Source organism: Echinops telfairi, unplaced genomic scaffold (assembly GCF_000313985.2).
Source record: "Echinops telfairi isolate 266 unplaced genomic scaffold, ASM31398v2 ScPeMD7_3533;HRSCAF=4204_0, whole genome shotgun sequence".
In the NCBI taxonomy this organism is placed as follows: Eukaryota; Metazoa; Chordata; class Mammalia; order Afrosoricida; family Tenrecidae; genus Echinops; species Echinops telfairi.
Window position 1 is genome coordinate 103,842,250 of NW_022107431.1, and position 11,277 is coordinate 103,853,526.

Genomic DNA, 11,277 nt, shown 5'->3' on the forward strand with positions numbered 1-11,277 from the left:
TTACAGACAACAGAAGATGATATGATGTGACACAAAATAGGACATAATAGGGGCTAAAGTGAAGAAGAAAGAAAAAAAAACCTAAGGAAGACACAAAAGCCAATTCCTTTCAAAATGAAACAAAGTAAAAATGTTTTATTTATTAATTGCCTTAGCTGTATTTATCTGTATGCTTTGAAATTTTCACCAAGCAGTTCTGGTTGTTTTGCAATTTATAACAGCGAAGAGTGACAACAAAAGCCGCAGCAGAGTTCATGGATCCAGGACAGACAAACCCTCAGGAACAGCAATGGGAGTAACGATACCATGAGGGTGGGGGAAGGTGGGGGGATAAGGGGAAACCGACCACAATGCTGCACAACGCCCCCCCCCACCCCGGAGATGAACAATAATATGGACAAAGGGAGACAGCCGGTGGTGTAAGATATGAAAACAATAATCATTTATAATTTATCATGGGTCCATGAGGGTGGGAGGATGGGGGAGGGAGGGAAAAAAAGAGGAGCTGATACTAAGGGCTCAAACAGAAAGAAAATATTTTGAAAATGATGAAGGCAACAGATATATAAATGTGCTTGATACAATTGTTGTATGGGTTGTTATCAGAGCTGTAAGAGCCCCCAATGAAACAATTTACTTATAATAATAAAAAAGAAGAAGAAAAATTATTTATTTTAAAGCAGCTATTAAGTAGCAGTCAGTGCTTATTAAAACTAAACATGGAATTTCAAATTTGTTCTCTATTTTAAGGTTTGACAATTTATGGGTGCATCAAATGGCATTTTAAAAGGATTAACTGTACATTAAACTTATTACTAATCTCATAATCCACATAATACTGAGATACTAATGATCTGAGTGACCACTACCCAGTTGCCAATACAAGGGGCATGGGTTTGAAAAATGAAGGATTCCTTTGTTATTTAATTCTCCAGCCATGTGCATCCAGAGTCAAGCAGCCCAAGGTGTGTGGCACAGAGAGCCATAGGAAACGTAATTCTTTTCAAGGACTTTTGATTCAAAATTGGTTTAAGTACATAACACAGAAAAGCATTTTTATCATTTTAAACGAAATCTTGACATCAGACGCTGAAAGTCCACCACAGTTGCATTTAAACGTCAGTTGTGAGGGTGCGGGTGCCCACTAGCACACTAGACATGAGGGTAGCATCCTAGCGTGTCAGAAAGGCAAGTGCTCCATCACACAATGCAGCCCGCGAGCTTGCACAGGGAGGAAAGTGATCGAGTCAGTGGGATGAGGGGTGGGCTGAGCTCCCCACCAACATCCATTTTACTTTAGTAGACTTGAAAACAAATACATGGTGGTGTGGGAATCAAAGTATCCAAATGACTCTAATGAATTATCTGACTTCAAAACTAGAAATTCGGAAATCAGGAATAAAATTTGTGCCAACAAATGAAACCATTCTTTGCGTTTCCCCAGTTAGAGCGCAACTTCCCAGGAGAAGTTGCTTGGTGTAAAGGATTGTTTTCAGAGCCCTTGACAATAACTTCAAAGTAATCGTCCAGTGTCACATTGGACAACGCCCATCCTCTGGTCCCTGCAGAACGCATCCTTGATTGGATAGTGTCGTCCAACTTCATATCAAACTTTAAATCCGTGGTCATCTGACATGACAACGACAACAACAAAATGCTTACGATATAAATCACAAAACATAAATCACAAAATGGCTAAACTGTGGTATACGACCTCGCTTTTTTTTTTTTAGAAAAAAATCCGACAGCCTTTCCCCTGCTCCCGTACCCACAGGAGTCTGTGGTTTCTGGACAGTTCACTGCGGTGGTACATCATCGTGGGAACTCGCGTTTCCAGGATTTTCAGAGTTTGGGTTAGGAGCCTCACCACCTTCTGCTTTTTCAGAAGGGGGTGCACTCTCAGTGGAACTGCTCGCAGTTTGTTCGGGTGGGGAATCGGGGTGGTCCCCCGGACAGTCCTTCTCGCTGCTGCTTCGCGGCCTGGCGGCCTCCTCGCCTGGCTCTGGCCCCAGCCTCCCGGGCTCCGCGCCAGCGTCCTTCGGGGTCCCTTTCTTGTCTTCCTCGGCCTTGCTGTTTATGTGAGCAGCTGCGGGGGCATTTTTGGACTCCTTGGGCTTTCTGTGCACAGACCCTTGGTTGTTAGGAGCTGACACGGGAGGGCTGGGCGTGGGGGGGCCTTTGCTCCCCTCGGAGAGCTCTTTCCTGGGGGGGCCCCAGATGAAATGCTCGGGGGGCGTGTAATGCTTCTGGGCGAAGCGCAGGAGCTTCCTCCTCTCGGCGCGGTCTCTGACCGTATACACGAAGTACTCGAGCGCGCTCTGCCTAATATTGGGGAGCGTGTTCGCCACCAGTGCCTCGTAAAGGATCAATTTGACAAGAGGAGGTTTGAAACTTTCGTATCCAAGCTCGCCAAGGCTTTTAAGAATACGGGTGATTCTTAAATAGTTGTGCTGGGACCTAGAAGAGAGGATTGAAGATGAGAGTCAAAAACGCAGTGAAGGAAAACAAGGACATGAATACTACCGGGAAACGAGTCTCTATAGACGTGCCGGCCACAGCAATATGCCTGGCAATCACTTTTTCCCTACGCTAAATTAGAAACCATCAAGAGGTATAATAAAATAGAAAGGAGCTGTGCCTAAATTTAATGTCAATTTATGTGAAACCTCGACATGCAATATGTATTTCCAGTGTCCATTAAATCTGCCTCTTAGGGAAATGTTCACAGTAAAATTTCTTCCTACTGATGTTTATTTATTTAGTACTCTGATGATGAATAATCTAGTAGGCCATTTATTGCAACAACACCAATATATTGTCACTTGTAAACAGTACTGAACATTATATATATAATGTTCATATATACATATATATACAGCATTATATAACACTTGAACACTATTTTAAAAAGCTTTGTCTTTATGGGTTTTTTTAGTGGTTAAGAGGCAAGAACCTTCTGAAACAGTGCATGATTGGATGAAGACCAGTCATAGCACAAAGAGCAGGATTAAATTAGTTGTTAGGGTCCTAAGGAGATTGTATACTCTGAATATGTAGTAACACAACTCGGGCAATAACTGTTTCTAATGTCTCTGAGAAAGAGGTGCATGGAAAGGGAAAATATATATTTTTTAATCTCAAAAAGGAACCAGAGGACAAAACAAAAAATGCACTTCACTTGCAAGTTCAACTCTATAGATCCAACCCCAGACGACAAGTCAAGTTAAAATTGGGTGCACATCAAGCAGAATCTGCACAGTCTCCAATTTAAAATATTTACAAACATCAAAAAGATACAAAAACTTGGGCTTGAAGAATGATGATCAAGGTTGTGGACAAAAACTGTGGAAGAGAACTACCGAGGGTTTTAGTACGGCTTGAAATACATCTTCTGGTAAAAGGGCGAATGGAAGTGAGGAGGCAGTGCAAAGGGGGAGGACAGACGGAGATGGGCCGGCTGGGCTTCTCATAGAGGTCAGGCCAGTAAACAGGGGTGCAGTTGCTGCGAAGCTTGGAGGTGAAGTGAGAACTCTGAAAGGCAAAAGCCAAGAAGCCATAAAATAAAAGAAGGGACTTCACAGTGTAAAACATAGGTCAGTAAACCAGAATGATTACAAATAAAATTGGAAACACGTCAGTGTCTGATCTATAAATATATACTCTCATGTCTGAAAATATTCCACCTCTTTTAATCAGGGTCACTGAAGGTTATTTCATTCTACTTTAATTCAATATTTTTTCTCTCCTGGGCTACTGTAAATAATGTACATTGAGTTTCCTGGCTGCTCTTTAAAAAGCAAAAACTCTCAAGATGAGGTCTAGATTAAAACAGATAAGTGATGACATTTAAAGAAAACCAACAGGGAGTTCAACTGAAGAAAGAAAATGGAAGAGAAGTTTTCATGCTTCCCTACAGTTTGTTCAAATCTAGTCAATGAGTGTGATTTTTGGCAAGAGAACCAGAAAGACTATTTGTTTTTTTCTGGCAGATTCAAATGCAGAGGACGGTTAATTATTAGTTCGAAGATCTGTATGAAACACCCAGAGAAAGAGAAGCAAAGACAGAGGGTGACAGAAAGGAAGGGACCTAACTCTAGCTCCGGCTCCACTCCCTGACTCCGGCCAGCAGACCCCTAATTAAGCCCTGCAGAATGGGATCTGTTTTCATCTATAAGTCAGTGGAGCTGAAAATAAAACCAAAGAGGCTCTAAGCTGACTACTATTACTTTGTTCACTCATGTATTCATTCAACAAACTTTTACTATAGCTACGACTTGTTCATCCAGGCAAATAAATCGAGTTGGAGAGGGCTGTTCCCTATATAACAGTTGTGAGTGCCCAGATGATAAAAAGCAAAGATCCGCTCTCAAGATTTACCTTGACTTTTTCCATCCTACCTGGCAACGGGCTTCTTGGATACAATAGTGCTTAGAAACTTTATCTAGAGATAGCTACCTGCATTACTTAAGCACAGGCATATATACTTCAGCTTTAAGTGCTCTATATAAATCAAAGTTCACTAGAGTTACGGGTTAATGTTTCTTCTAGTCAGGATCATAAAGCTTTATGCCCATATGATCTGTTTTAGTACAAGCTACCATTTAAATCATACTGATCATGGCTAAGAAAGTAAAAAGAAGGCTCAAGCATTAATACCTACATTCATTTTACTACAGCGAGGTGAACATTCTTGAGAGACACACACATACAAAACTTAGCTTGCTGATGCATAAAACTTTGGATTGTTTTCAATAAAGAGAAATTGCTTAGGGTAGTTTTGAAGGTTTTTTTTTCCCTCCCCTTAATACTTGCCCAGTTAGTTCAGCTAATTATAACGTGCTAAAAAGTCCTTTAAAATGGTTAGCTTATAGTCCAGTACTTACAACTCAACCCTATAATTAAAAACGGGAAAAAACCAGTTTGATATAAATATATATACACATATATACATATTATGAAAAAGACTTTGGCTATAAGTAAAATGAAAGTTATGAATATCCAGGCAAAAGAATATATCAAATAAATTCCAAATAAATAATCTTATTAATTTTATCACAGATTTGAGGATTTATTAGCCAAGAGTGAGCTTTGGTGGTTTTCCTAAATAGAAAGGATATTTTTAATGTTCTTTGCATTTGAGTAAAATGGACATACAGATCTCAGTCTTATAAAGTGACGTTCCCCATCAAAGACTTCATTCACGGCTTTCATCTAAGACGCCTCCGTGCTTGAGGATGTTAACACTGGACCATCTCCTCAAGAAGTTTACGAGATAGACGAAAGAATAACCACAAATGCCCCAAACAGAGATTACATTTTTAAAAAGGGAAAGAGGCCACAACTGGCTGTGGGCACTGAGGAGATTTCAGGAAGAAAAAGTTTTGAAGCAGACTAGCTGTGTTTCTACTTGAAATCTCTTTCATTTGTGTTATTATTTTCTTTCAGAATGCAGAACAGAGGGCAACATTGACTTTACATTCCACTGCTTTTGACTTTACATTCCACTGCTTTTGAGCCCAAACGCCTGCATCCATCTGCTATTTGGCACTGTGTTCCACAGGTGCTGGTGCCGGTGACCAAGGAAAGAAATCACCTGCCAGGACCCCAAAGTCCCGGCTGGGGCTTGACTTACTCATTCAGATGCTGAAACCTCTCCTGCCAGTTAGCAGCCCGGGCCACATTTCCAGTCTTATCCACCAGTTTTATTCCAAAAAATTCTAACATCATTTTATAAGCCAGGAGAAATCTTCTAATTGCTTCTTTTGTCTTCTTGAATTCCTAATGGGGGAAGGTCCATTGAAATGATTCAGTAAGTAGCTAGCAGGGGAATGAAGATGCATATTTATTTTGCCATCTCATATACAATGAAATAAGTCTGTATTACCTCAATTTCATATGTAGTTAGTTCTTTTGCATAAAAATTCAAGCCTTGTTCTCTCAGGGGGAAAAGCCTATTGTTTTCAAAGATGAAACATGTGTTAGTGTTTTCTGGAAAACAATCAAGGTTAAGCAGGACGTAGCTCAAAGTGGATAGCAGGTAACTGACCATTGAATGTAAGTGTGGTTGTGCTCCAATTTTTCATAATCTCCTTTCCACTTATTTAGAACTTCTTCGATGTAAACACCTAAATCATAAATATTCACACAATCAATCAGATTTGTAAAACATTTTGAAAGCATTTTAAGATTTCAACGGCTTAAGCTTGATATTAAAACTTCTAAAAATTTAATAACAGCAAAGGAGAAAATGATTTGAAGAGACAAACATCTTATGCCACATATCTTATGTAACAAGCATAATTTAAAAAACTAGTATCTCAAATTGCAGAAAAATCCTATTAGACCGTGTTACTCTAGAGCAAAGGTTGGCAAACTCTGACCCATCCTTGTTTTTGTCCAAAAAGTTTTATTAGAACACAAATGCGCACGTTCATTTATACATTGTCGATGGTTGCTTTCCTACAAGAGTGGAACAGTTATTGTGACAGAGAATATATGGCCCAGAAAGCCAAAAATATTTACTTTGTGGCCCCATATAGAAAAAGTTTGCTGACTTTTGCTCTAGAGCAGTGGTACTCAACCTGTGGGTCGCAACCCCTTTGGGGGTCAAATGACCCTTTCACAGGGGTCTCCCGATTCATAACAGTAGCAAAATTACAGTTATTAAGTAGCAATGAAATTAATTTGATGGCTGGGGGGTCCCCACAACATGAGGATCATGAAACTCTTTAAATACGGGATACGATCAAAATGAAATGTATTCCAGGGAGAAATAAAGGAAGGGATGAGGGAGAGGGAAGAGGAGGAGGGGGTGCAGGGGAGAACAGGCTGTTGAACCTCGACTATATATACAGGGTACCTCCCTCATCCAGCTTCGTTCTCACATGCCCCTCCAGACCAGTGTAATTATCTCCATTCTAATGAGAGCATCATGTGACCGGCACCAAGTCGTACCCAGTGAAAGAGTAAATCTAAAAGTCTGGGTCTGTCTCCCACGAGTGTGCCCTTTTTACCATATCAACATACTGTATCCCTCCCCTTGAGGAGCTCATTATAACAAAATCCTTCTCTATCCGGATCCGCACAATGGACTATGTGACTAGGTGGCCATTTAGCCAATCTTATTTAAAACACAAAACAGTATTGTATTTCTCTAATCCTAATGCATTGAGGTCTGGTTTTCTCCAGTGATTACCAATCTGTAGTGGAGTTTCACTTGATCTCATAAAAAAAGTTGGTTTGGAGTCACAGCAGAATTGATCGATTGTGATGGAGTGAATTGTGGCTTGTGGGAGCCTCCTGTTGTCAGAGTAGAACGGTGCTCCAGAAAGTTTTCCAATAGCTGATTTGGAGATGCAGATCATCAGGTCTTTCTTCGGAGGCCGATGAAGGCAGACATGAACTCCAGCTTTTGGTTGGCAGCCAAGTATGCCAGCGGTTGGTGTTACTCAGGGATTCCCTGGTGAAACGCACTGTTGGCTTTACCAACCCATAGAAATGATTTTTCTCTCCATAGTTTAACTTTGTCTGTCTCTTCCTAAATAATAACTAAAATATGCCATAGCAAACCTTTGATTACTTATAATCTTATGTATATGGAATTGCATATAGTGACGAGGGTAGTATGGGAGCTGCTGTAATATCGATAGTAAGAACTAGGATAATGTTTTATGTACCTTTAACTAAAGCTTCTGACATCCCACCAATATTATGAGATTTCACAATAAACTCTGTGATAACAAATCCTGAGGTTTTAATGCTTTGCTTCACTTGCTGTTTTGAATTGCTACCTCAAAATAAATTCAAAAGTATAAACACAAAACTCTTGAGTTTTTAAAATACTGTCATATCCGAGTTTCATAGTTTTAATCCTGGAAGGCATTGTTTTAGCTAAAGTTTATAAACTTCAAATCCGAATCCAGTTAATAATTTATCATTACATTTATTAGGTTTCTTTACCACAAACCCTTAAAAATGATGATTTTATTAGTATTATTTCTATTAGCAAAAACACATAGCAAGCTACTATTATTATTAAGTACAACTGCGCACCTTTACCCAGAGACTTTTCTCCAAATCAGATCGGACTTTGGAGACACTAGAAAGGTAATTAAACATGCCTGGTCATTTCAGTTTACGGCAGTACTGCCACCTGAGACAGGTTTCAGGACACCGTGCAGGGAGCTCCTCCTGCTCCCAACACTCCAGCCAGCCCTTAAGTCTCTGTCCCCAGGACATTCACCAGAGAAGGCAAGGTCCTGCCACTTCCAAAGCTTTGAGATCCATGAGCCTCACCTGCTGATTTCCCTTGTGTGGCTTTGGCTCCTTTGCACTGAGAGCTGAGAGCCAGGGACCTCTGGCTGCATGGCAACACACAGGAGCTCTACACGTAGAAACTGGATCTGCGAGTTTAAGCTGGGTGCAATTTGGTGGTCCACCATAGCTTGGGTCCTCGACGAAAGACTTGATCTTTCTATATACATTACCACAGCAGCCATGGACTTAGAAAAGCCCATGCAAGTGCACTGCAGACTCACAAAGGAGAAGGCAAATTCACCTGGGAGAGTTGGATGAAATGCACTCTATGGGCAGTTCCCTTCCCCGCGATGGCAACGGGATAGGTCTGCTGTTGCTTTGTCACCCCTGACTCCGAAATAAGCAAGGAAAGGTCATTCTAAACCTAGGTTGCACTTTCGAGCACTTTCTAAATACTTCTTGGGTGTGTCACACTGGGCTTAGGAATCTAGACCCAACCCTAGAACTCAATGAGTGATCCATTACCGATAGTAATTTAAGCCACAAATCCTAGTTACCTGACCATTCAATAAGAGAGCTGAACGTGCCCTCTAATGATGTCACTGAAAAGAGGAAGCCCCTGAAGAAGATGGGTTGACGCAGTGGGCGCAGTCATAACAAAACCTGTGCGGATGGTACAGGCTGAGGAGCGTGTTCTCTGTTGTGCACGGGGTCACTAACAAAGAACCAACTCTCCAGGCCACTTCACCACAGCAAGGTTCCTTAATCCAATATTGAAGGGGCCTAGACATCGCTTTCCCTCTCGCAAAAGGTGCCCCTAGTATTTTGGGGTAATCTCCATGGAAAACATGCCACGTGAAGCTAGTTCTAATCAACAGCGATTCCTCCAGAATTTGTCACGTGGTTGCTCACAATGCTAGGATCTAAAACCAATCAACCAAGAAGTGAGTTAAGAATGTACCAACCATGGTCCAAACAAAGAATAACCGGGTAACCAGGTGTACATTATCATTTAAAGTTTGCTTTTTTTTTTTAACCAAGGTAGTAGATTACTCACCATCTGGCTTAAATGGAATTTTATTCTTATAAAAACGAAGATTGCTCAAGTCATTTTGATATCGGATATCTTTGAAGTTCTGCTAAAGGAAAAAATAAATCAATCTCCAGCACATGGACATAGAGAAAAGGCACAAGGACCCTTCGTGAATGTTTGCTCATTGGCACCATAAAATAGGGAAAACAGAAAAAGGATAGATATTTTACATTTTAGAAAGAAAAATGAAGGACATGCAGTACTCTTACTGGGTACTGGTGCCGGTATTTGTACAAGTCTCTCGCCGCATAAAAACTTCTTTTTGGTTTGGCAGTTGCTTCAGTAGACTCACGACCCTGAAATAAAAAGTGAAACTATTGATGTGCTGTAGCAAGGTCATTTCAATGAAAATCTTCAGAGCAAAATTAGGATGAGTATCATTCAAGCTGTCCAGATATAGGAAAGGTCTATAAATGTCCCTTTACTAATGCTTATTAACAAATTTGTTGGCATTCTATTACCTTGATTTGAACCAATAACATTTGTTCTGAAGTGTTACTAAATTTAAAATTGTATTTCTCAGAAAAAGCTGGTAGAGGTTATAGAGTCAGTTCTGGCTCATAGCTATCCTGTGGGACAAGGCAGAACTGCCCCTAGGACTTTCCAAGACTGTAACTCTTCACAGGAGTAAAAAGTGTCCCCTTTCTTTCATGGAGAGGCTAGTGGTTTTGAACTGCTGACCTTGTGGTTAGCAGCCCGATGTGACTATTACATCACCAGGACTCCGTATGGTTGAACATACATCAAAAATAGAACTCAAACTTCCTTGAAGATATTTATTCTCCTAGTTTATACAAGTATGGAAACCCTTATTCAGGATACTTCATGCACTTATTTTAAAGTGTTAAAAATCCGCATCAATTCTACAAAAGAAAAATATCATTTAATTGGCAACATTTAGCTGTACTTGGAATTCAGGTAATGAATACTTATGAAAGAAAAAGGAGACTTTTTAAACAAGCTAAATAACTTTCTGCACTCAACAATGCTTTAACAAGAAGGGCACGAGGCAGGAATAATCAGTGATAGTAATATGTAACACAAATCAGCAAATGTAAAATATCTAAGAGAAGTTATTTTTAAAACGTAAAATGCAAGCCAATATAACTGGCGTTACTCTCTGACTCGATGTGCTATTATATAATATATGAGGCAGTAGAGACTGAAGACGATGAAGAAAATGAGGACAACGTTTGGACTTGAATATTCATTAAGAGATTTAGCCCCAAATACTTTTCTCCTCATCCCCCACCCAAATCTCTGTTGACAGACTGGCATCCTCTAAGCAATTTTCACACATTTTTGAAGTGGTGTGATTCTCACTATTACTACAAGTACAGAGATACTTACTTCAACACCAAATCCTCTGCTGCTGAACATTAGTTACTCTGTCATGTTACATAAGCAGAAAGAGCTTAAATTCTGGTCTTTGCCACACGTTTCAAAATAGCTCTGCCTAGCAAGTTTCTGAATCTATTTAGCCCGAGCTACAACCAAATGAATCATCATCTTACATTGTTTAGAAAGCACTTTCCTTTTAACAAACACTTAGCTGTATATTATTTCATCTGATTCTTGTAACACACCTGGAGTTATTAGTGTCTCCATTTTAGAGCCAAGGTAACCGAGGCTTGGAAAAGTTAAAGACCACAGGACGGCACAAGAAGTAGATGCTTGAGGAAAGATCCTTGTGAAAGATCTTGGGATGATGTCAATCCCACAAGACTAGGAGGCAGGTGGCTTGAACCAGCTGGACTCTGCCACTTAGCATGTATCTTGTCTTCTGCATGAAGCCAAAAGCCCCTGGGAGCTGTAATCTGTAAAGATTCCAGTTTAGGAACCCCTACTTGGCAGTTCTACTCCGTCCTAGAGGATGGTTGTAAGTAGAAATCAACTCGCAGGCAAACAACAACTGGGTTTTACTTTGG

At 40.3% G+C, this 11,277-nt stretch overlaps 1 protein-coding gene across 1 annotated transcript; it reads right to left on the reverse strand.

Moving 5' to 3' along the window:
- Positions 1–771: 771 nt before the first annotated feature.
- On the reverse strand, positions 772–10,729 carry OGFRL1 (opioid growth factor receptor like 1). Its single transcript, XM_030886741.2, has 7 exons — positions 10,700–10,729; positions 9,559–9,645; positions 9,314–9,395; positions 6,047–6,125; positions 5,885–5,951; positions 5,633–5,778; positions 772–2,457 (listed from the first exon to the last, which is right to left on the reverse strand). The coding sequence occupies exons 1-7, from the start codon at positions 10,727–10,729 to the stop codon at positions 1,797–1,799; spliced, it is 1,152 nt and encodes a 383-aa protein (XP_030742601.1). The 3' UTR covers positions 772–1,796.
- Between the last annotated feature and the right edge of the window lie 548 nt (positions 10,730–11,277).